Genomic DNA, 27,344 nt, shown 5'->3' with positions numbered 1-27,344 from the left:
GCCCAGTACACACTGGCTCAGTTTCCAGGGTAGTTGCAAAACCAAAACAATACAAAAAACACAACGTGCCCTTAAACAAATCCCAAAACAGTGTTTAAACCCACCCACCCACACCTGTATGCAGTGACAGTTTTCTCCCTCTCTCTAATGTTATTGGAGTAGCATTCTCCAGGCAGAATTTGTAGCACTTCAGACCCGGGTCCCACCAGACAGCGTTCCCTTTGCGTGGCTGACTGAGCTGTAGCTGAGGAGCAGCTCATATAGAGCACACTGTGCTTGCTGTCATGATGACCTGCTCCTCCACTGCTCAGGCATGAAACAGGAATGGAATTGGACTGCTGGTATGCCTTTAATCTGGACTCACACCACCTGTTGAATATGCATTCATTCTTTGATAGTGGATTACTGCAACTCTTACTATTATATGCATAATTTTCCTGAGATCCATCAAGCTCACATTCAGAATCATGGTTTACTTTGTTTTGCATTTTTTTGCCAGTGCTTAGGTAATCTATTTCTGTAATGTCAGATGTGTTTCTCCCCCATCAAAACAATTGCAAAACAGAAGATTCAGCACACCCTCTGGGGCAAGTGAAGGTGGTAGGAGGCCTCTCTGACCATCTCGGCCTACTCCTGCTAACAGTATCCCAATGTGCCTCACTTCTGCCATGAAGACATGCTGATTGTTCCTAAACTGTCCTAAGGAATTTAGTACACAGATTGATTGTAGCACTGGCCCTGGGTAGGTTTTAGCTATTTTCACACATAAACATATATTTGAAATAAAATTTGGGTAAACTGATTGTGACAGAGTGCTGTCACTACGGTTGAGTATGCGCTCTGACTGCCGTGTCAACGAGCCTGGCTCTTCGGGTTGCAGTTAAAAGCTGCAGTTTGGTACCCTATAGACCCAGGTTCGAGGCTGGGTGGGGTGACTGCTCTCGCCCTTTGCAACACTGATCCTGGAACAGCTGTTGGGCCTAGGGCATTAGCAGGCAAAGAGTTTTGATTACCCCTATGTGCCTGATTGGCTTCCACCTACCAAAGGAACCATGACATATCCTAAAACAAAACCAATAGGTTTCATTTTGGAGCTGATGTGTTTTGCTCTTTGGGGGAGGCAGCACCACTTCATGAATTTTCATTGGGTAAAAGGAAATGAGCCATGAACAATGTGCTCTCTGGATAGCTATTCATTCTGTTGCTTAAGTCCTAACCACCAGTGGCTCCTAACTAAGTACCATTCAGTAAGTGAAAGCTGCATAAGTACATCCACAGGCTGAGGCCTGGGTCTAGCCTACCCACAATGCATTCCGTCCTTAATTTTGAAAAAAAAAAAAAAAAAAACCATTAAGTAGAAAGTTGAGGAAAAGAGTTGAACATGATTACATTGAATTTGTCCCTTGCCTAAGACAGCACATAAAAAAAAAAAAACTTTGCTCTAGTTGCAATTTATGCCATACAAATTTTGAAAGCTTAACAAACACAACTGCAAACAGCTCAATAAAATCCTTACAGACAGGTCTTTAACAGCAGTCTGGCTTCCACATCATGTGCATCTGCCTTGGGTCAGAGGCTATACAGATAAGTGGCTCATTTTTCCCAGAGAGTCTTTAATTATTTAATCTTCCAGTCAATACGGTCGATTTCTCTCTCCTCTTCCATGTAAGTACAGTAAGGCTTAAGAGTACTGGCAGTGCCATTAGCTGTGGGTATTCAAAGTTGGTATTGAATTCTAGTTTTGCACCCTGTATGGGAAATAGCCAAGGGAGCTAAATCCAATTAAAATGATCATCTACATATTTGGTGTTGTTGTCCCAAACCAGATACCCAACCGACCTTCCAGAGCATACAGTCATAATGAACACCACGGGAGGCTGAGCACAATGTCTAAGCCATTCATACATATTTTATCATGCAATATTTATGACTTTTTTCCCCCATGCCAGCACAGAGGAAAAGCACCAACAAAATGTCAGTTTGAGGAATGAAGGGCCACATAGAGAGTGTGTAATGAGCAAGAATCATATTGATACCAAGAGAACTGTTTCCTTCAGCAGCTCAGGTAATTATCAATAGGTATTATCACTCAGTAGGAGTAGGAAAACACACATCCACAACTCCTCAGAACAAACAGGCAAGAGGCAGTGTCCACATGCTTTTGGAGGAATGTTAACTTCGGGGATTGGGGACTGAGAAAAAGTCTCCTTTATTAAAAGATGTCATTATACATGATTAATGAAAATTTTACTGAAATAATAGTAACTGTTACTGTGTGTGTCTGTGTTCATGTGTATGAGTATGAGTATATTTTGATGAATGATTTATTTTTTTGACTGATCCAAGCTCAGATATACAGTATAATTTAGCACAACCTTTAGCACAAAGTTCAATTTAAATTCCAGCACTGATTACCCAACACATGTCCACAAGTGTAACATTAGGAATTAAAGGTATGAACTATGCCATTCAATATATCCTGTTAACAAGAAGAAAAATGATCCAATGTGCCTGTGCCTCCATAACCACATTACAATTTCTAAATAGACCTGCTTCTAAATATATTTTATAACTAAACAGCAAAGAGAGAAAAAAAAATCATATAATAGGCTGTATCACAGGGTATAATGCAGGTAAATTTAAAAATAGATATAGCAACTTTGAAAAATAAAATACTAAAAACAAACAATGCCCTTCAATGGTGATCAAAGTAGACTTAAATGTCAGGGAATAGACAGGATGATTAAAGCTTTCAGCAGCTGCTTTGCACTGCCCTGAAATGTGCTCTTTCCGAAATGCATGTCATTGTATCTGACAGCTGACAAGACGTGCTTACAGTGCAGACGAGCTGCAGGTCACAATACAGGAGAAACTATGCGCAACCTGAAAATTATCTAAATAAGGCAGGGACAGAACAGAGAACAACAAAAACAACCTGCACACACAAACACACAAACACACACACACACACGCACACACACACACACACACACACACACACACACACACATACACACACACACACACACACATAGATTCTCTCTCATAAACATACTCACTTGCAGGCTCACACAAACATGTCACAGGCAGTAAAGGCTACAGAGTGCCTCTGTGCTCATGATACCAAAATATGCCAGGACAGACAGAAATGTAACAACAGGGATGTTTCAGCTCGGTAGCTGTGTTGTACAACTCAAAGCTGTTGATGAATATGTTCCACAGAATAGCCGAAAGGGCAATTTTGAAAATTTCAGCACCTACAAGAATATTAAGGCAACTAGTGTGGAGGCTAACACAGGCTAGACTGCATAGCTATGGGGGAGAGACATGCAACATAAAACCTGTCTCGTAAATATCTATTTGTAAAATAAATAGATCACTGGAGCAGAGAGAAATATTTACCTAGCTTACCAATATTTACACATTTACTAAAGAGGTGCTTATATTGGACATCTACAGATGTTTTCTTAAAATAACAAAGCTGTAATTACGGTATGCATTTAATAGGAGATTGAAATTAATTCCAAGGTCTCTGGAACCTTTGAAATTGAATATGTACCTGAGGGAAATTGTGTGGTTGGACACATCAGGAACAGGCAGACACCGCTCCCCCCCTCTGACACACACACACACACACACACACACACACACACACACGTCACGTAGGTCTTTAAAAGATGTTTTGTAAATGCTCAGAACAATCAAATCATTACCCTGGGCTTTATGTTCTCATAAAACTGCCTTGTCTTTCAAATGACCAACTGACACACACACATCTGTGCTTCTTATTAGCACTGAATAAGTGCATATGATCCATCACATACATTAGAGGAGAGTTTGTCACAGCATACATATGTTTTAATGCAATTGGCCAATAGCAGTAAAATAATAACAATCATTAAAATACTTCATGAGGCATGATGGGCCTGAGGATTATTACAGTAAGTGCTATTTCATGTATACCTACATGTGATTAAATGTATGTGGCTCCAACAAGTAAACTCAAAATTATTCTGCTTCTGCTTGGTTGGAAAATTTTTACATGGGTGAAACACCAACTTTTTCCATTTTCCTTGGGGTGCCAAAATCAGCTCTTAAAGTGGTGTTGCTGGTACAGTTTCGTCAGGCTAGCTACAGTACATCTTGATAAATGCTTTGTGGTAAATAAGGCTAAACAAGGCACTTACTGAAAAGGCATTGTAGAGATAAGATAAACATGGACCTTAGCCAGCTTTTAAGTCAGAGGGGGGGCCTTTGCTTGCCTCATCTCAATTAGACATGGAGCAGAGAGTATAAAAAGGTTTCAAACTAAAACCATTTTATTAGCAATTGCTTTACTCCAATTGCAATGGAGTTGTTTACAGAGCAACGCAAGAATTAGCTAGACTGCAACAAAGCTAAAATGAAATAAGGGCTCCTCATTGTAAAGTCCTGCTGAATTAAAAGTGTAGAGCAATGGGAAATTGCAGTTGAAAAAAGCTTCAAAAATAGGCAAACAATTAACAGGGACAATGCTGAAAAGCGCACGCCTCTAGCAGTATCATGAGCTAATCTGCGCAAACAAAATGAATCCAAGTAAAACTGATATATCATATTCCTGGTTTGTTTTTCATAAGGTTTTAGGTCAGAAAATTGTTGAAAAACTCCAGATGTACACACTAATAGCTATAAACATGTTTAAGCAGGGCACATAAACTAGTTGACTGCGTGGATTATCATGACTCTACTTTCAGGCACCTGAGATTCTCACAATTCTCCCCATCACTTTCTACCTGAAATCTAACTATTGCCATTATGTATGGATTTGTATGGTTGGGGCTAGGGATTCAGTGATTGGCTGTTTAATTTATACACAGATTTTTAACAATATATCGCTCTGGTAATCTTGTACTTTTGGAATGGAAGCTGTAATGAGAATCAAGATATTAATCACTGGGGACCACTAGTCTGAAGATCCATATCGCTCCACAGCTACATATCCTGTTGCATTCTCATCTTGCCTAAATCTGCAAAGCTGTATCCAAAGAGAATGAAGATGTTCTGGCTTAAATGATTTGGAAAGAACACATCTTTGGCTGGTTACTGCAATTTGCCAACCTGCTCACAGAAATTGATCTTGTTTTGCCATAGGTTGCAATGTCCATCTCAGTCCAGAACCTGTCTGTCTTAAGCTGGCGTAGAATTTCAAACAACATAGTAGTCAGGAATGTCAGATACATGAACTGCATCTGATGAATGTGTGTCAGATGGATAAATGGAGCTGTAAGTCTCCTCTGCCTCAATGAAAAAACTTAATAAAAATGTTAATGAAATTCAATGAAAACCCTAAACTTTTTTTCAATAAAACCTATACAGCAAGAGAATGTCTCATCTGTGGGCCTGTATCTTCTGCTGTTCTTGTAACCATGGTATGCAATCAAAGGCTCTGAGGACACTCTGTACCAGAATTAGGATGCAAGAACTGTAGGAATGATGTAGCAAGCTCAGGTGACTTGCTTTATATGTATACAAGATCATTGTCTAATATTACTTTGAAAACCCATTACATATGCGAAAATGTTTCCAATGATAAAAGATTTATTTTATTGTGTAGGATGATTGCAATGATTGACTGTAATGATTCCATAGATGCCTGTGCAGTCATTTCATCCCCATATTTTCGCTTTTAACATGTAAATATTTTAAAATGTCACTTGTTGTTGTACCAACTTATGGAGACAGACATAATGTTCAATTATTTTAATGTTTTAACAGTTTTCAACAGCAAAATGCTAAGTGCTTTATTTAGAAAAAAAAAGTCAAATAAATCCATTATATTCCTTCATTTTGAGGTTGTCTGATTGCTTTTAATGGTGGATACTTTGGTGAGTGGTAATTACAATGAGAGACGTCAGGTCAAACTGTTCTATCCAATTATAAACATACTTGACATTACAGTTACCAAATGAATCATGATAATTATTATAATTATATAATTAATTGATATATAATTAATTATAATTATATAATTAATTGATGATTAATATTTCTTTTTGTACTCAGCCATATTAATGAGCCACTTTTCACTGTGTTTTACTGTGTGTTCCACATTACTGCCATGGTCTGTCTCTCCCTCTCTATGTATGTGGATGTGCACTTTGTATCTAGCATGTGGATATTCACAATAGTTTCTACTTTAACCTTATTATTCAAACTATCATACTAAAACTATCTTCTATGGCAACAGACACATGAATAAAATAAGTGCTTCATAACTGTGCTTCATACAGAATAACTACCAAGTAATTTTGCCATTGACAACAGTAGTCAATCACACTGTGTTGACACAAGTGATTGATTGAATGTCCTCTCCCACAGTATATTAATGAATATCTGCCTCCCAATGATACACAGACCATCAGAATACAAAGGGGATTTATTTGACATATTCTCTAGCTAACCATTTAAGAAATATTTGTAAACAACAGTTGCTGAACACCTTCCCATTGGACAAACTAAGTAAAGGCTGTTGAACTTACTCTTCCCAGATATGTTGACTAGTGTGTAATGTTCAACATTTTTTTCTGCTCACAACTGACCATTATCCAAACCAGCTGTTCTACGGAACCATCTGGTAGCAAGAGGCTCTACTGCATCCAACAACCCAAATAATTCCAATCATCATTTGACTGTGTACAATCTTTTTACAGATTTGCTTAATTCAAGTTTAATGTTTAGGAAATTTCAGAGCTTAATAACAGTCCATTTATCCCTGACTAAAGAAGAAACTGAAAATTGGACTCTCTCACACTCCCCAATGCTTGAGACTTGTCTTAGAAGTCAAGGTCCTGACCCTATGTCCAGTTATAGATTAACCGCAGGTGAAGCTCATGTTAAGGACTAACCAGACAAGTCTGTGGAAAATGGGAATCTATTGAGTGACATACAAATGTACTCATTACTTATGCAAGCAATCTGGAGGATGTGACATTAGCTGTCTGAAAGGTGCCAGTCTGTGCATGTGTGTGTGTATTTGTGCGTGCATGTGTATGCACATGTGTGTGTGCTATAGAGAAATTCCTACATTGTGTTCATGGTACAGTAGAAGGCAGCTGAATCTATGCAATAGCTGTTTGTACAGATGAATATTAAATCCTTTTGAAAAGACTAGTAATGTCAGGGCTCCGCCCCCCTAGCTGTGGTGTTTTTGTTTTTCCCTGTCCATGTGCTTTTTGCTTTTCCTTGTGTTCCAGCCCCGCCCCGCTCCCCGCCTGGTCCCCGCCCACCTGATTGCCCCATTACCTTCACCTGCCTGCCTGCCCACCTGCATCTCATCTCCTCATCAGCCCAGCCCTATTTCTACCCTGCTTGTTCCTGTCTTGTTTGCCAGTTCGTCTCAGCGTTTTCGTACCTGTTTCGTTCCCGCAGTTTTTTTGGATTTCCGTATTCTCCGTGCCTGACTCTGCCTGCCCTTCGTCTTCGTTTTCTGCCTGCCGTTTTGTCCCTTTGCCTGATCGTTTGCCTGCCTGGTTCCTGACCCTGCCTGCCTCTGTTATTCGACCCTGTTTTTGTCCACGGACTGCCTTCTGGTTTTCGACCCTGCCTGCTTTTGTTTCGCAACTTTCCTGCCGTCATTTATAATCCCGCCTGCAACCTGAAGCTTTCTTGGTCTGCGACTGAGTCCCTGCCTGAGCCCTTACAAGTAAGCTATCAACAGCTTTGTTATCTGTGATTATGGGTAGCTATGATACGTCACGCCATCAAAAGAAATCCTATAATTTTGTACATGTACATAACATTGAAGGGTTTGAAGTATACATGCTTGTTTGTTGCATTGTAAGAACAGCATTAAATAAAATCATGAGAAAAATGGTTGACCCTGGCTATATGATTGTATTAAACTTCTCCAGCTCACATCACTGTTTTAAATATTGAATATTAAATACAGTAGTGAGATTGTTATGGATGTGTCATAGCACGTATTTGTCACTTCAACCAAACAGTACATAAACACCACAGCAAAAATCAGTACATATAATACAAAAAATCCCCTCTCACTTTCATTGCTACAGATAACCCATATGTTACAGCAAGTGTTGCACAAGACTCAAGCCTGCATGGACTTGGAAGTACTATAAAGTTCCAAAAAAACAAATCAAAAAGTGGGCTATTTAACAATATGGCAATATACTGTATACACGTTTGAAAACAGAATAGTTGTCATACATACAGACAGACATATAGAAACAACAGAAAAACAAGTGACTGCACCAGCTGATATTAAAAGTAAATGTCCTCATATCATACTGCAAATCAACCTGCAATATCTGAGGATTAGGCAGATTATACATAATAGGAAAGTGCTTTTCTCCCACATCATTGTATATTCTCCCTGCTGTGTGCAACCACTGTGCCAAGTGAGCTATATTTTAATTTGCATATCAATATTACGTCACATTAAGCATCCTATATATAAACTAAATGGTACAGCCACAGAGCTTTTTGGACTGGTAGGCTAATGACTGGAAAAACAACCCCATGCAAACACATAAAGGCAAATTATGGAGGGCACAGTCATCACAGCAAATGACACACTGACTACTGATGTGCAATCTGATTATGTAATTATTCTGACAATATGCACAGCAGGGTTCAAGGTTCTGTTCCCTGCATAGGTTTATGAATTCAAGTGAATTGTCCACTACATGAAAAGTACAGCATCACTGTACAGGGTTCTATCAATAGGGTACTGATGAGAAAAATGAACACCCTGTGTCGTTTCATTCATCAAGCATATGAATTCAATCAAGTTACTGAACAAACTCTTTTTTCCAGTTTCGTTTAGCAAAGGGCTGACCCACTCCAAAGTGCACCAGGCCATCTTGGGACGGAGAGCTCTTTCTTTCCTGTTCAATTGCTAGTTACTCCATCAGAATGTCTCTCTCTGCAATGATAATAGGCCCTATACTCAATATGGGTAAGGGCTAACTATGCCAAGAAAAAAAAACAAAAAAAAACTGTTTGTTTGGAGCTTATTTTATTGCAACAACTGGGAGAAAAAAAGGGAGAAAAACCTTCGACAGGGCAGTCTCATAATCACATACAGTGCAATCCACTCATGAGAATCACATCTGTCCAGATTTGAGTCTTTTAAGTGCTTGATTCTTGAAAGTGGAGTTCCAAATGAATGTGTAAAATTAATGTTTATGATGTTTACATTTTAGACCACATTTTGCTCATACTTGCTAAAAAATAGTTGCTAAATCAGTAGCTAAATTCTTCAAACATAGAACAACACCTACTGGAATAGACCAGCAGGCAAATGTGTGGCTCATGGACCATGTGTCCCACAAGTACATTTTGCTCAGCTGGGATTTTTTAAAGAATTAAATAAGCAGTATGAGTTTTATCCATAAGCCACATCCGGGTGCTACCACATCAGGGCACATGTCAGCTCTTCTCAGATCAGTGTGCTACCTGCCACTTGTTGATCGACTGCTAGAAGTGCAGCGTGAACATTATTGGATGAGGTGGAAATACACATACTACATATGGGCAAGACCATCATACACCAAATTTAAGATTCACCTCCAAAACAGGTCATCAACTGTTGGAGTGGAGCCACACAGAAGACCAAAACAGAATTCAACCGACTAACCACATTAAATAAAACAGGCAACAAAAGTAGTTCTACCACCATAAAATCAAGAAACTAACTTTTTTGCCATATCAAGTGGCATTCATATACTAAGCTGAATACTCCCAGGCACTTCACTGCACACTTTATTCCTCAATGTATTTCACATGATTGGTGCTTCAGTAATTAGCATGAAATTTCATGCATAAATACTGTCAAAGAAGTCATCAACAGTCCTCAAGATAATTATAAATAGTGATGATCAATTCTCAGCTCAATATCTGCTAAATGCAGTGTACTAGAAGCATGCCCTTCCTGTGTTTAAAGGGTCATGGATAGAGCCACTAAGCAATGTCATATTGACCTATATGATACACTCACAGCTTGTACTTCCCCCTGGGCTACGCTCATTACATGCAGGACAATGTGGAAATAATAAGAGCCATTTTATTCAGGAAGTTAATGCCAATTGTCAAAACTGGACAATATTCACACAGTCATGGACATAAACACGCAACACTACTTCTACAGCTAATGAAACCATAACTATACTCTTCAAACTGTAAAGAAATCAGCTGAGAGTTTGCAAGGGTAAGAGCAAAAGCACTATTGCCTTGACTTCATGCTCTTACAAATGCCTTCTGACTGACTGACAACTGACTACTGGATACTGACAGCATACCAGTATCAAAACATTTCAGAGACAGAATTTTTCATAATCCTTTCTCATGGTGATAATAATAATAATAATAATAATAATAATAATAATAATAATAATAATGTGTTATGTATGATCTGTGGTAAATGTGAGGAAACCATCAGTCACATTATCTCAGGCTGTCCAGAATGGGCAAAAACTTTATTATATTTCTGGACACAACAAAACGGCAACGTATCTGCACTGGAAGATCTGCAAGGAATACAATATTGAAACAACAGACAAGTGGTACCAACACCAACCCAATACTGTGACTGAATCTAATGGAGTTACAATTTTATGGGATATGCCAATTCATACTGACTGACAGATAAGTGCAAACACACCAGACATCTCTATGAACAGTGAAAGAAAATGTATATTGATGTAGCTGTACCATCAGAATGAAACACACCTATCAAGCTAACTGAGAAACTAAGAACAAGGATTTTGAGATTGAGATCAAAAGGATGTGAAGAATGTCCACAGAGATTATACTAGTGGTTATAGGAGCTGTAAGACTTGTAAAAAGGTATAGAAGAACAGAAGATTACCCTCCTAGGAACAGCACACATTTTGCACATGTATTACAATATGCAAGAAAGAAAAAAAATAATAAGAAGATGCACCATCATAATATGTATTTTATTCATGGTGAAGCTATTATGTCTTTAACATGGCTTGAAGGTTAAACCTCTTTTAAGTATGCCTAAGTCTTTCAACTCAGAAGACATGAGAACATTTGTACCACTTACATCTGAACATTTTTACCACTTACTCTATAATTACTGTGCACTCACTCTGGTTTTCCATGCTGTTTTTGAAGAGACAGTAATATGAGTTAAAAATAAGATTTCTGATTTACTTCCAGAAATTCCTTTCTTATTTTGTAGGTGCATTTTGGATGGTATCATCCTCTAGTGTGATCCATTCAAGCTTGTGACAAGCTAGTTACTGCTCTGAGATCTGTTCATTCAATATGTAATCAATTTAAATGTGTCAGCAGATTTTACTCAACCCATGAATGACTGACACATTAAAAGCCAAAGCAAATCCATTAACTAGAAGATATTGTAAATCACACAGGGATGATTTGAGGTCAGAAATGTTTGGATAACAGATGTCTTTAATTCTGAAACATCAAATGTGTTGGATTCTTGCAATACTAAAATACTGGGATACTTTATCAGGAATACTCATTTTCAAGTGTAAAAGCCTTATATCAGTCAATGTAACCATCCTCAGCCTTTTTTGAACTGCTAAGAAGATTCAATAACTTCAGAGCAGCGTAAGCAGTCAGTTCAAGTTCATTTTCAGATGAAATTAGGACAGAGATGCAAGATTACTGCTCATATTCAGTACTGCATCATTCTCATTTTTAGCCTACAAAACTGAGAAAGTTATCACTTGTTCATCTTCTTACACTGTGTGACAGTTACCTGATGTCCTCTAATAGCTGTTCACACAACTTTCATTTTGAAAATAAATTGACATTAGAATCCTGCAAAACACCTCACATCTGTCTCTTGAGATTCCCGGGCAAGACAACTGTTGGAGTAATTGTGAAGCAATCTCATCACCATGCTAATATCTACACATGGCACAGACTATAGATTTCCCGCAGGGCAGAATGGGATTTAGAGTATATTGTGTATAAAGGCTTACTTGGTGCATTAGAAACATTCTTTGTTTTAAACTGTGGTAAAGTTTTTTTTTTCCTCACAAATCAGACGTATGAGTTCTTTGTGATTTAAGAATTTAGAAGTGAAAAAAGGAGCAACTGACATTTAGAACTGTGAGGATTATATTATAGCTTCTTACCAATGTCACAACATAGGGCCAGGTCTATTATTCAGGAGCTCTTGCATAATTAGAAACATTTGATTAACTCTTGTGTTTATCTACAGATCCCCTACAAGGCTATGCATCAACTAACCGGGAGAGGGGTGCATGCTGAGCTAGTGAAGGGGTAGACAGCCAAAGCCCCCATGTAGCCCCCATCAGGACGAAATGTTGTGCCCTATTGCAATGTTTCACCAAAGATCACACAACAGCAGGACCTGGCTCTATGATTCGACATTCGATAAAACAATCTATAACCACATGTGATCCTGGGAAGTCCCTCTCACAGGAAACAGCCTCATCAGCCAAAATGTTTTGGTAACATGAACTGTTGCGAGATGTGGATCGATCCTCATTCTTCAAGATGTTCATAGGACATGATCTCCATGAGGGGAGATGCAGCCTCAAGTGGACAGTGACATCTTGTCTCAGATGTCCAGGCATTGGTCCGCCAATGTTTTTGTGAACACTAGCATGAACTGTCTTCTCGACTGTTTCTGATGCTAAACTCAAGCAACTCTCTAACTCCCGGGGGCCAATATTGTGGAAATATGGGGGGTATTAAAGAAATGTTAAAGAAACATCTTAACTACCTATCCTATCTTATCTAGAGATTGGGCACAGATTAGAGTATTTGATAAATAATATCTTGGGGAGCTGCATATGTTGAGAAAAAAATTAGTCTTTCAACCTCTCTACAAAAACAATGGAGGATGTCATAGACTCGCTCCACAAATACCTGGAGGATGTCATACACTTAACACGCATTGGAACTGAGGAAGGAAAAGGAGCCCCTAGACTCCTCACTAGAGGAGCACAGACTGTGAGTAATGTTGGAGTCTGGGTAATGGGGCAGCAAAGGGACTCTCAGGGCATCTGAGGAACTGGTGGAGAAATTATTTGTTTGTTTCATTCAAAGATCTCCCAGTCATCATTGACAAACTGTTCCATCACTGTTCCTTACAAGCAGAAAGCCCTCATGAATATTCAGCTAAAAGGGACAGGGAGAGGAAATAAAACACACAGTGTTGAGTGCATGTGAAGTAAGACTGAACTGTCTTCAGGTTAGAAACATTCCGACAATGTGAAAGCAGTAGCTAAAGTGTTGCATCACTGGATCCTAGGGAAACAGGGCTAGAGACAGGAAGGCCCATTACAAAAACACATACATTACTCTCTTGCTTGTCATAAATACTCTATCGCCAACAATGAGAGGTCTGGTTATGAGGTCATGGAGAACATGATCTTTGGTCATAAAGGTGATTAACCACTCAGACTAAGACAAGGAACTGATGCAGATGGAGCCTCAGGAGTGATCCAACATTACAGCCACTATTTCAATTAATTACTTGGGAATAGTGTGTGAGCTTCATGCGCCCTTATATATATATTATCATAGAGACTGATTAATAGAAAGAGTAAAGAGTAATAAGTTAATAAGTAATAATTATTGATGACAGGATATCTCAGTTCCTAAGAAAGAGAAGGGAATATATGTGACCATACAGTATGTGACATGCTTATGCATAGTTATGCATTTAACGTTGGCAAGACTTTGAACAGAGATCAAGCCATCTGCTTGGTCCAGCTTTTGTACTGAACACAAGATAAATCCTCAATTAATTGGTCATCAACAACACAGATGTGTTACCTGTCATACTAGCCAACAGCCTCTTGCAAAGAATGTTAATTATGCTTTTTTCAGTATATGATTAATTATTCGTATGTATGAGTATTAACAACTGCGTTTCTACCTTACTGGGTATTCATATTTAATAACACATTTGTTTTAGATGATTAGTAATCAGTCCAGATTCATATATATATATGAGGGCCCAAACAGGAAATATATAAATATACGAGGGGCCAAACAGGAAATATATAAATATAATTCCTGAATATATAAATGTAAGTCTGAATATATAAATTCAATTCCCGAATATATACTCAGGCATTTCACAAGACAGTCATTTTTCTTTTTTGAATAATTTGATTATCTTTGATTGTACTGTAAAATTTTACTGATGCTAATGTTAAATTTGTTTTGCTCACTCAGTAGCCTATGAAGAAAAAAAAAAGGAAATTATTCAAAAAAGAAAAACAACTGTCTTGTGAAATGCCTGAGTATAAACTAATTTTTATATATTCACATAATTACATAATTACAATTATATATTCAGGAATTGTATTTATATATTCAGAATTACATTTATACATTCTGAGTTATATTTATATATTGAGGAATTGAATTTATATATTCAGAGTTACATTTATATATTCAGGAATTATCATAGAGTATCTGTGTGTGCGTGTGTGTGCTTGTATGTATATATATGTGTACACACACACACATGCACACACTCACAGAGAGAGCCAGTGAAGGAGGAGGAGACCACCAAAACCAAAACAAAAAGTGGAGGCACTTATAGTTCATTAAATCTAGAGAACACTCACCTTGAGAATGGTTTTGACAGTGCTATTTACTTTGAAGTTATAATTTCTACATCCTCAAATTGACTGTCGTGCATGAAGTAGGAAATTATCCTGAATGCTTGCACAGTGGGCAGGCTTTCTGACTAAAAAGCCTGGGAGCTTAGAGATGGTTTCTGAGAACACTATTTGTAAATTCTAAAAGTGTATAATAAAGTAAAAATTTAAGAAGTGTACTAAAACCAACACTAACAATACTCTTGGATTTTTCTGCCTCCAAGTGAAAAAGCAATTGGAAATATTATATGTACAATGTAACGGCCCATGCTTGGTCATTTGTAATGAGGTTACCTCATTCTTAAATCAGGATGCAGATGTGGTCTAGGGTGCTGACGCATTACCGCAATGAGTTTCAAAAATGATGACAGCTTCCCCAAGGGAACTACCCTTCACTACCCCCTACACTACCCTTCATTTTTATTTGGATTAAGGAATCATATTAAACAGACTGTGAGGACTCATCATCAAATTTGGGCAATGGGATGGTCATCTGTCACTCACAGGCATTGTTTACCATCTTAATTATGTTTAATGTATCTTTATGTATGATTAGGGACTGGAACTTCATTTTCTTTGAAGCTGTGTGGTCATGGCACAATTGTTCATATACTTAACTTTGATGACATTGAATGTATTTGTCACAGAGTACGTTGTCGCTTATAAAGCAATAATCATACAAAAGAGGAATGCTGTTTTCAACTGCACAGTGGAGTCTTTAAATACTCTGCTCAGTACTATATATTTAAGACTAAGTCTTTAAAGACTGACTGTAAACACTGCTATGTCATCAAACCCTGCTGCCTTTGCCTCCTGCTTGGTTTGGTCATTCTGAGAGAGGGAGCTCAGGGAAAATGAAGTTTCAGAGGAACTACTACTAGAAAATGGATTTGGGAGGGAAATAAGGTCCCCTTTTCACACTGATGCTTCAGTCTCTATTCCTCTGCCTCCTGATAATGAACTACATCAAGGCTGCATATAGGAAGAGAGAAGATAACTGGGTCTTAAATGCTCTTCTCGAAGACCTCTTCACCTTCATGCTTTCCAAAATTAATACTAAAACAATCCAGAGCGTTTTCAGGAGAGGCAGTACACCTGCAACTCAGAGCCAGAGAGTGTCACCTTGAGTTGTCTCTGCTCATACCGGCATGTGCCACACTTTGCTTCCGTGCCTTGCAGGGAGAACTTTTCACTTCCTCAACCCACACGGCCAGAAGTGTTGGAGCTGCTACTTCTCTTTTTGAAGGATGCTTGCCTTCATGCACCTCACCAAGGCCTTCTTCCAATTGAGCAGGTGGTGTTTATGCCCCTCTGGAATAACTAAATCCAATATGAAGCCTAATGCTCTCTCTAGCCTTCCCAAAAACTGCAGACTGTTGTAAGTCCCCCCTAATAAGTGCTAGTCTTAACCTTGTCAAGTGCCTGAAAACACAGCTATTGATGTAACATTTATAACTAGCAATGATAAGTACAGCATGGCAGAGCTGTACAAGATAGGAAATGTCACCAATATTTGTTTTCATTTATTAATGGCTGTTGTAAGACAGAATGCGGCTTCTCTTGTGATGCAGATTCCATGCATCTTGCCTTGGAAGTACAAGAAAGAATAGACTTGAGGTATTGTGTGTATTCAGAAACAAATCGACATGCAATCAACAAAAAGGTGACGTTTTACAATCCCAAAGTCTTAGCTGTAGTTTATACAAATTTAGGCAAGTGGTTTTCTTTTTCTTAGTATACAATATGTTGACAAAAAGAGATAAATGACTCAGTGAAGAACTGTATTATTCCTTTGTGGTGAATTCAGGCTCATCATGTTTGAAAATTGCATAAAAATCATCAAAGTTAATCCAGGTGAATCCATTTGTCCAAAATAATGAATTGGTCATTCATGCTATCTCTCAGTGCATGGTGCCTGGTGCGCGCCATCATGCAGCAATTAGATATGCAAATGCAGCAATGTGGAATATGTAAACAAACAAACAGACAAACATGCAAGTGCATGCACACATTCTGGAGAAGTGTAGGATAGTCCAGGTAGGTTCGGGTCAATTAGCACTATTAGCATTTTATTTGAAAAGCAAAATATTATTCCTTGCAGACCATTACTTTAAACTTCACAGTTGTAGAGACAGTTTTTAGAAATGTAGAAATATTAAATCACACAATGAAATTTAGATGTACTTACTTGCTGAGGAAACATTGGCTGGATTTATTATTTTTTACAGCATTAAGAGTTGAGGGGAAGCACGACCACTTCAAACTTGTCAAACATTTTTTGCTTGCTTATGAATGGCTCCAATTAAAATGATGTTTGGGATGATGTGTGCTTCAGACAGTCCCTGTCTATATGCTGTATTTACTGAGTGAAAATGCTGACATTAGGGAAATGCAAGAATTACAGCCTGACATTCAGGACAAGATTCAGTTCTGCACTTTCTCCTCAGACTTGCAAAATACACTGAAGATGTGTAAATATTTGTAACTGAGATGGTGGTGGCTGAAACTGACAATAAAGTCATTCTCAAACACAAAAACAATGCCATCCAGTAACTGAAATACTATCCATTCTGCTGATAGTTTGGAATGTCTCAACTCATGTACTACTATGCATTTCATTTCCTGCAAATTCGTGTTTTTAGTCTGTCTAATTATATTTATGTGAATTAATTTTTGAAGCAACTGGTGTCAAAAATGAACCAGCTGACCCAAAGATTAACTTCATCTCTTTATGACATCAATTTGCAGATAAGCATAATCTTTGCCCATGCCTATGCATATCACTGGTCATTTGAGACAGGTGGAGTAGAGCTAATATTAATGGATTAATCACGCTTCTCAGTGCGGGAGATTCTGTTATGTGTAGAAATGACAGAAAGCATTTTCAGCCTGGAAAAACCTGCACTCATGTAGTCTTTAAATTAATCCTTTGTGGTGCATGGCCAAATGTCAGGGAATACTAAAAGGGGCACACTGTGCATTTTGCTTGTGCAGAGTGGCCCTTGTAGCCCCCAATGTAGAGTAGGCAGGGGCCAGCCTTGAGATACTCACTCACATTCCATGGAGAAGCCTCTAGTTCATTTTCAGAGTTCATAAAGAAGCCAGCTGTCTTCTGCAGTTTTATTTTTTTAATCCTTTTGACTTTGTTTTTTTTTTTTTTTGCTCTGGTGGGTGTGGAGCTTGGAGCTGTGGTTTGGAGTTCATCTTAAGTCCAGGCACACTGGGAAATGTGAAGTGCTTTGGACACAAATATGTTATTAAATGAATATGGAATTTCAGTTCCTGAGTCAGTAGTGAACCTGACTACAGCACATCTCATCAGTGTAGTATTTCATACCTGAAAGGCTATACTTGCAGCTCTCCAAGAATTTATTTTTTTTTATTAAAGGCTCAGAGAACAGTTTCCAGTTCATTATAAAAAATATTCATTTTCTTTGTAATTGCATTTTTCAGGGGTTAGATTTGAGCATACCAGAGATGTAGTGGTGATGCACTTCTGCAGCTAGAAGTCTTATTTTCTTTTATTCATTGTCTGCATCCTCCTTTACTTAATGGTCTGCATGGAATTACCAGCTCTCAGCCCACCTAGGAAAGTGCTACCATGTAAAAGCGACAAAGCCAATATCCAAATGGTAATTATGCTAGAGTTTTGATAAAGCACCCATATTTATATTAATCCAATCCTTTCAGAAAAGTCAGTGTTTTGCATTGGCATTAGCCCATTGACATCTGTTGGTATTGGTTTAGAGAGATGCCATTAGCTGGGAATGGTAGGGACGAAACATGCAAACAACATCAGCAGCTTACAATGTCCAAATAAAATAATGGCAAAATTAATTATAACTGAAGGTGACACACATACACGGCACAAACAGCACGGAAAATCACAGATTTACCATAAAAAGTAACAAAGGGTAGACTCACAGAGAGAAACCTTGTTGCTGTTGTCTTTGCCTGGGAATAATTTTACTCCTCTAGATTTAAAATCTATGGACCTTTTCACTAGTTAAGGAAAAACAAAAACATGAAATCAGGTGAAACAGTTTTTAAATAAACAATTTGCATAGAAAAGAAATCATCATCAAGCATATGGATAATAATAATAATAATAATAATAATAATAATAATATAGTTTAGCATCAAAACAAAAATGTATGCATATGCATAGAAACAGGCACGTTGAAATGGGGAAAAGAATATATATATATATATATATATATATATATATATATATATATATGTGTGTGTGTGTGTGTGTGTGTGTGTGTGTGTGTGTATATTAATATAGTGGTAGCACACAGGGCTTCTGTTCATGCCCCAGTGTTGAAATTAATGGGGTTTCAGAATGACTGTTTGATATAGATAAACCTTAACCTGGACTCTCTGCAGAGTCTTCAGGGTGCAAAGCTTGCAAAGGATTTTAGTCACAGAGTGGCCGATTTGTTATGTAGTAGTAAAGAGCACAGACACACACTGCTCCACTGGGTACTGAGCTGTTTAAGGGTGGAGGACTGGACAATTACTCTGTAGCTCTGGGCTACTGTAAGAGCTGGAGTCACAAAATACCACACCTCAGCCAAACAGAAGCCCTGTGAAATTAATGACAGGCATAATAACAATAATAATAATAATAATAATAATAATAATGATAATAATAATGGTGTTACATACATGACCACATTCAAAATGCCTGAAAACATCACCAGCAATGTTTTCCTTTGTGTTTTACTTCTTTTCTCTTTATTTTTGAGATGGTGCATGGTATCCAGTAAACAAACAAATAAATATACAAAAAATAAAAATAAATCAACAAAAAGCATAAACAGAAACAATGTCAAAAAATAAAAACACCTCAAATTGCTTTTCTGTTCTCAGCACATCCTTTAAGGCACAGTTTCACCAGGGGACACCCAAGGCTTCATATTCTATATGACATGGAGATGGCAGGAACTCATGAATCTAAAACTTAGAGGGTTTTTTGGTCTGAAGCCTCTTCTGGGGTCCTGGTGCTGCAGCCTTCAAGCCCTCCCCTAACCACGCCCCCATCATCAGTCTCACCCCCCACTCTCAGAAGCAGGAAACAACTTGAGAGCTGCAGCTGTCCAATGTCACAGAGGTCCTGTGAACTTATCATAGTAAAACGTTCAGCTTCCTTCTCACACTCTGAAAATATAGTTTTGATGGAAGCAGAAACGTTAAAGCCAGGGAACATGACAGGCATAAAATGCCAATTCTCTGCATAATGCAAAATGCAGTTGCCATAATTGTATTCCTTACTACTACTTTCTTTTTCTGATAATGGTATAGGGGAAAACCCATTTTGCCCAAATGGACTAATACATTATCTTCGCACCTTCCTGAACATAAAGATGAAGACGGATGAAAACTGAATGTTTGCCCACCCTTACTTTTCTTTAAGATATTGTACTGTGATAAGTGTTTATTGGGATGGTTACCACTCCACCACCCACTTCTGTGAAGAATCGCAAAAAGATGTCACCATTTTAGAAAGACAGACACTCTAGGCTTGGTTTATTTTTTACTAGGCATTCTTTTTATTAAAATAGGCTCAGTTATCAACCTTCATACTGAAATTCATGTCAAGCACATTGCATGGAATATTACATCACAGTCTTGCTCAACCAGCATTTCAAGTACAAAAATTGGGTAACAAGATCATTTTACAGAGTACAGTACACCTCCACTTGCCATTTCAGCAACCTTGTTTTCTGTGCTACATGAGCTGCTGTCTGATTCCCTGAGGTATCTTATACAAGGCAGAGTTTATGAGAGGAAAGCTAGAAAACCCTGAACAAGGATTAAAGGTTCAAAAAGTATCCTTAGTGTTTAAAATTTGATGGAGGCCCATTTAAGAAACAATGTATTCGGTTGTAGGTAGATATGATGTTTTTAGAAATGATCTATGGATTTTTTTTTCTTTTGATTTTTTTTTTCTCAGCAGGATGGCAGTGCTTCAAATTGTATCCACGCTGTCTGTAGAAGCTGGAAGCTGCAGTATCTTGACTAGTACTCCCATGGCTCAAGTACAACAGTCAAAGCAGGTTCATAAGGTAGCCTCGACTTTCTGAGCCACATGGCAGGAGTGTGCATTATGTATGATGGAGAGACTAGGGAGACATGTTTCCACATGCCTCCTGGACCTCCATCTTCTATAGGGCTACTGATCCATGATGAACTGTGTCTATGTAACGGGTGGTCTCTTGCGTTGTGTTTTAATATGATGTTACGTGGGTCGGTGAGCGAGCGAGTTTCGAACCGAGGTTCTTACTGCTCGCTGCCAACCCCTTACAGCCAGCGTCGTTGCCAGTTGAGCTAAAGGCAAATTGCCGTTAGCCTGTCGGCGACAACGCTACTTAACCAGGTCTCAGGGGGAGTGACGTAGCCGCTACAACCACTCGGCTACCTGCTACCCGCTACCTAAGGCTTTACGCAGGACTCACACGAGCTAATCACTTCAGCTCTGCTACACTCACCCCCCTTTGACCTCCTCTGACTCCTCAGCGACCACTGGCGGCCAAGCTGTGCTTTAGCCAGTGATCCGAGTCATGGCACCAATGTAACGGGTGGTATCTTACTGCGTTGTGTATTAGATTTAATGTGATGTTACGTGGGTCGGCGAGCGAGCGAGTTTCGAACCGAGGTTCTTACTGCTCGCTGCCAACCCCTTAAAGCCAGCGTCGTTGCCAGTTGAGCTAAAGGCAAATTGCCGTTAGCCTGTCGGCGACAACGCTACTTAACCAGGTCTCAGGGGGAGTGACGTAGCCGCTACAACCACTCGGCTACCTGCTACCCGCTACCTAAGGCTTTACGCAGGACTCACACGAGCTAATCACTTCAGCTCTGCTACATCTACACTGAGAATTTGTCAGATTTGTGACAGCATTGTGACAGCATGTTGCAAAGTTTAGTGTATTCTTCTAGACACTAGGCTTATTTTTGCCTACTGCCAGTTCACATGTACCAAACAAGCTATAACTTCATGGTGCCTCCCCAGTGGACATCTCAACACCATCATACCATCTTCTGCTTGATCTTTTGTATTATTATTATTATTATTTAGTAATAGTAGAGGATGCAATACTCTAGTTATTTGTGTCAACAGTTTTGTTCAGAAGATACAAAAAAAACTTGATTACAGATTAAAATAGCCATGCTGTATGTTCATGATGGTTCTGTAAATAACTATTTAATCTTATAAATGTGTACTTATGTGATTTAATGGTGAAATAAACTTAGCTACTAAAAGTAGACATTATACCATCTCTAATGAGCATCAGCAGTTACTCACCTTGCTCATGCATAGCTAGGTACACAATCACAAATTGCGAGTGTAAAGCTATAAGATGCACTTGTGCACACAGGATCAACAGCCCTCCTGAAAACAATCTGAGTCTCCACTGGTGGACGAAAATAAAAAACACTCCTGGAGAGAGTGAAGCAGCTTTATGCTGTCATTTGTACAATTCTGGCTAAATAAAAAAGTGAAAAACTAAAAAACAAACCTAGAATGGCAATATGGAAAAGGGAAAAAAGTGGTCTTTTAGAAATGAGCTGCTTTCATTAAATCTTATTATTTAAAATCATTCTAAATTAAAATATAGTTAACAGTTATAAAATATTGAAGCACCTGCTCATGTTTCCATGCAAGTGTCTCCATATAACCCGGCTTCATGATTTTTGAGGACTGAAAGTTTGCTTCTGCTCATTTTGGAGGAATAGTGGAAGTGCTGCCTGCACCTCCTCTGGCAGTGTTTGCTTCACACAGTAACTCAAATAATCAGGTTTTACCCTCCTGCTCTCTGATTGACTTAGCTTTTAAAGATTGGCTGCTGATAGCCTACTAAAATTCTAGGAGTACAATCACGGGAGGGGGTCTAGAGTACATCAGTTAAATGGCATGGCACATCATTTCAGGGACAGCCATCTGCATTAGATTGTAGTGGCCTTTGAAAATGATCAACAAACACATGTTCATGATGCTGCAAAATATGATTTGGAGCCAAAGGATGTCTGCCTCAAACAGTTTCTCAAACCACATTTCTAAAGCAGGTGAGTTCCCAGTGCATCCTTAAGCAGGATTGTGACACCAGAGGAAACAGCTCAAGATGGTGGGGTCATCACCTGATGCATCCATCACTAAGAATATTCTGCAGCTACAAGTTCATTTCAAACTGCCTTTCAAAAAGTCAGGGGGTGAGTGTATCAAAAACACCAAACTTACTGTGCTTTGGATCCTGCTGGAGTACTATAGGGCTACACCATTGGACACAGGAGTAGATGGGAACTACAAAATCTCACTGCCCACAGCTAATTGATGGATGGGAGGCTAAATGTTGTCTGTGAGTTCACAGGACTGTAGATGTTCACCTGGAACACCTTGCCAACAGATGGTAAATTTTGCTGGCACAGAGGCAGAGGCACTGTTGTCATTCAGCTCATGGGACACTGCTGTGGTAGCGTGATTGAAGCAGCAGGAGAGGTAGTGGTGGATGAAGTCACCAAGTTTATCGAAGGACCACCCCTCACTTGTGATGGCAGAGGCATTCTTCTTGGAGACAAAATGAGACGCCAGCATATATACATATGTAAAAAAAAAGTCTCCAGTGTTCCAATCACTTGTAGGAGCTGCTAATCCATGCTCAGTTACACCACCAGTATAAAAGGGGTCGCTTCACCACGCATCACTTAACACCTCTAGTGTAAATAGGTACGTTACTTCACCATGCTTCTGTTGTTTGCATGTCTTGTTTATTTTTAATAAATAAATATTATATTATATAATTATTATAATATTATAAATAGTTTTTTGTGGTTTTACATCCAGTTTGTGGTTGATATCGACTCTAATAAATCTGTCCCGATCGATCCCATCTGGGCACTTGTTAGTCTGTGGCTTGTACTACTTGAAGATGTTGAAAATGGTCTGTGCATTCCTTGTTACTTTTTCTTTATCTTGCTGTCCTGAACCGTTGAAACCCGAGTGATGCATATATGCATCATTTAATGGCACTTGAATGCACTATTGATTACCTCTGCCATTCAGAAACTAAGAATGAACATTTCTTTCCATCCTCTGAGCACATCTTTGAATGGGAGTAGTCCTTGGGCTTACTCATTGTTCATTCTGGAGGGCTGAATTATCTGAAGCCATGAAGACCTCTAAATAGAATGATGCAGGTTGACTGACGAGAGGAATAAAAAAAAAAAATCAAGGAGTGAGAATCGACTAGGCCCAAAAATCATTAACTAGCTAGCACACAACTGAGCACAGCTATGAGGTTACTATGGTAACTATCAACAGTACCCCCGTCCTAATCAAATCCATGCAGTTCTTTGATCTTGCTGTCTCTTTGTCTCTGATTATGAGCCCTTTTTCATCTCCCTCACAGATTCAGAGATGATAACCTAACCACTGCCTGCCAATATGCTGTATTCCTTCACTTTAGTGGCTGTCCCAGTGCCTGCGTTTTAAGCTCTCCACTGAAAACTACTGCCTGACCACTAGAGGTGTACATAGACGTCATTATCTGTATCTGTATCTATATCTGTATCTGTTCAACCAACAAAATGATCTGTCTCTGTATCTGTATTCGGATAGTAGACCGGAAGTGGGCGTGGTTTATGTCGGAAATCACGTTAAAATGGACAAATGTATTTTTCGTCGTTTTTTTTCCAATATTGACTGGGTTTTTTAAATGGAGGAAATTAACACATACAGCTAAAAGCTACAGGTTCGAAGCTTCATTTTGATGTATAGGTTGCGGGGGTTTGAAAGAAATCCAGCTGCTACACCAGGCTTTTGTCTCACTAGCTCCCGCACATGACGCCTCCTCCTCGATGCGAGTGTTTCCCTGAGAGATAGACGGGAACGGTCAGCTCTCAGCTGCTGCCTGCTTTGCGCTGACTCAGTGTGGGCTACTACAGAATATAGCGATCACTTTTCAATAACGTGTAGTAAATGAAATGACTTTCGACTGGGTTTTTTAAATGGAGGAAATTAACACACACAGCTAAAAACTACAGGTTCTAAGCTTCATTTTGATGCGGGGGTAATCCAGCTGCCACACCAAGCTTTTGTCTAGCTAGCTCCCGTACCTGACTCGGTGGGGGCGACTAAAGAATATAGCGATCACTTTTCAATAATGTGTAGTACATGAAACGAATAGTTAGTGAAATCAAAGTCCTATGTTGCAAACAGAATGGGCATTTTTATCCTGTGGCCATCCACAATGATATGAATCTATTTGAAGAAACATAATGGTTGACGCACAGACATGTCAATCATGGCTTTTTTCCCCGAATAATAACGAGCAACGTCGGGTAGAAATATGTGTTTCCATCGCGTTATTTGTGCTTTCCCAAATAACGTATTCGGATTCGGGTACATCCCTACTGACCACCATTTAAGTCTGAAAGGCACCATGTCTGACTGTTAAAGCTGGCATTAATGTAAAGAATCAAAACGAGAACACAAGCTAGATATCCTGTAATCCAAAAAACTGTTGGAACTGTTCTGTTGGAAGCTAGCATCAGTGAATTTGTTTTATATTGACGCATTTTTTAGCCGTTTGAACAAGTGAATAATTGCTGAAGCAGCCCTGGGACTAAATTAATCCTTTTCATTATAAGTGCAGTTCCATATCCACTACGCCACACTGCCACACTCAGTGTTTTGTTTTGGACAAAATATATGAATAAAAATGAGTCATAATTAAAAATCAGCAAATGTCCCCACTCTCAAGTACTGCAGCAACATGAATCAAGCTACACAAAACACTGTAATCCACATTTACAACATTTATGATTTGACATAACTATGCCAGTACTATTACAAAATTGTTTCTTTTTTCTGGACTCTGCAGTGGCACGTTGGTGTATTGGTGCACATTGGTACATTATCGGGTCAACTTGCTTTAAGGAAATGAATTTTCATTCATATTCAGTTTGGCAGAACAGGAGATCATTCAGCAGTAAGCACTAAATACTCCTACATGATTGGTGTTCACACCTATTCCTGCAGAGCCACACCCTTGAGGGGTTTAGAGAAACCTTTCAGATTGCAAATGATTGACTGCTTGAATAGCAGGTCATTCAAAGCTTCATGCAACAAATTCATAACCACCTCACCCATTACTGACTGATACTGACACAGTTGCTTATAAAGTGATTGCTTTAGCTTCATGTGCTTCAAATGAAATGGGAATGGGAACATGGTTTAAACCCAGTTCCTGATTTCTACTTCATTGTCAAACGCAATCCAGTCTCCTTGCTAAAATTTTTTTTTTTTTAGTGACATACACCAAGGCAATGAAATGTTACATGTGGTTAATGGTTTCTCTTAAATTGGTAAACTATCATAATGAAAAAATAGAATCAGATGCAATGTTGCACAATTATGAACTTAAAGGTTAGAAATCGGTAGCCTATCCTCTATTTCTAGTTGGTGTGCATTGAGGTGTGTACTTGTGTAAGGGTGTGAATGTTTAAACTCTAGGATGGCATTCATTTATAGAATTTATAGATCATAATTACATAAACATGAAGAAACAGATGCATTGACCTAATATTATTCTCAGATATTACTGTTCAGAGATGTGTGATGCTTTTTAGCTGGGAATAAAGGTACTTTTTGTATTCATCTTTTCTACAGCTTTTCACGTACAAGCATACAGTAGTTTCAAAACTAAATGTCTGCAGTGATGGGTCACATTTGAAAATGCGATCAAACAAATAACTCATCACTAATTTAAGTGCGACATTCACAGGATATTTGCCTCTGTATGACTCATTTTTGGAGTGCAGTGCATTTGCATCATCCAGGTATGTAAGTCAAATATCTTACGTGTGGGCTCGGTTATTGTGGATGGTGCTTGTCAGCGAGGATAAAAAGACATTCAATCATGTCTGTTCTGTGACAAAAATTATTTCCTTTTTTGCATAGTCTGCTTAATATGTTGATGTTATCATCAGGGAAATCCAGTTTAGACGCAGACTACAATCTGCATTCTGGATTGCCGATGTGCTCACAGAATCTTAACGGTATTGCTTTCTTAAACCACACATGCACTCCAAAGGTTTTCAGATAATCAATAAGTGCATACACGGGGTCAGCACTGTTTGAACCCTGGAGGCTGGTTACCATATCAAAGGACACATATGTTTTTAAATAGCAGTCAAAACTCGAAGTGTCATTTTTTTCCTTCAATCTGACCTTCCATTTCACACATGTCATTATCGCTCAGATAATCTTTGTAACATCTTCAGAACATTGTTAAATTGCTTCCTTATCGCCTCGACAGCAGTCCCTGGCATCTTATCCTCGTTTCCATCGTGTCAGGGATAGATTACTGTAATTGTCTTGTGTCCGGTGTGGCAGATTATTTAGAGTCCTGAATCGGTCCGATATTCCGGGGCCCGTTTGTTATCAGGGGAAAAAGCAATACAGTCATATTTCACTTCTCCTGTTTAACCTTCCTCGCGTCACTGGCTCCATGTTGCTCCTTTAGGAACCATTTGTATGACCCTTCACTGGAGAAAACCGTGCCGGACACACATGACTCTGCCGCGAGTGAGCCAGGCATGAATGCTGCCCTGGACATTGGGGACTCGCACATTTGCTCAACTCAGTTAGCCTAGTAATAATGTGCTAGTGCTCTGCGCTCAACCCAGAACCAAGACTGG

General features: G+C 38.8%; 1 protein-coding gene across 2 annotated transcripts in view; it reads right to left on the bottom strand.

The window, feature by feature from the left end:
- Positions 1-27,344, bottom strand: part of csmd3b (CUB and Sushi multiple domains 3b) — a 523,594-nt gene that overhangs the window by 246,735 nt on the left and 249,515 nt on the right. The window contains exon 7 of one of the 2 annotated variants that reach the window (XM_036516253.1): positions 18,567-18,644. The exons of the other annotated variant lie outside the window; for it this stretch is intronic. Coding sequence (XP_036372146.1) covers positions 18,567-18,644 — 78 coding nt within the window. The remainder of the gene's footprint in view (positions 1-18,566; positions 18,645-27,344) is intronic. 2 annotated transcript variants of the gene reach the window in all.

The sequence above is a fragment of the Megalops cyprinoides genome, chromosome 21 (genome assembly GCF_013368585.1).
Source record: "Megalops cyprinoides isolate fMegCyp1 chromosome 21, fMegCyp1.pri, whole genome shotgun sequence".
Classification (NCBI taxonomy): Eukaryota; Metazoa; Chordata; class Actinopteri; order Elopiformes; family Megalopidae; genus Megalops; species Megalops cyprinoides.
Note: the sequence above shows the minus strand (reverse complement) of the source record. Positions and strands in the feature narration are given on the sequence as shown.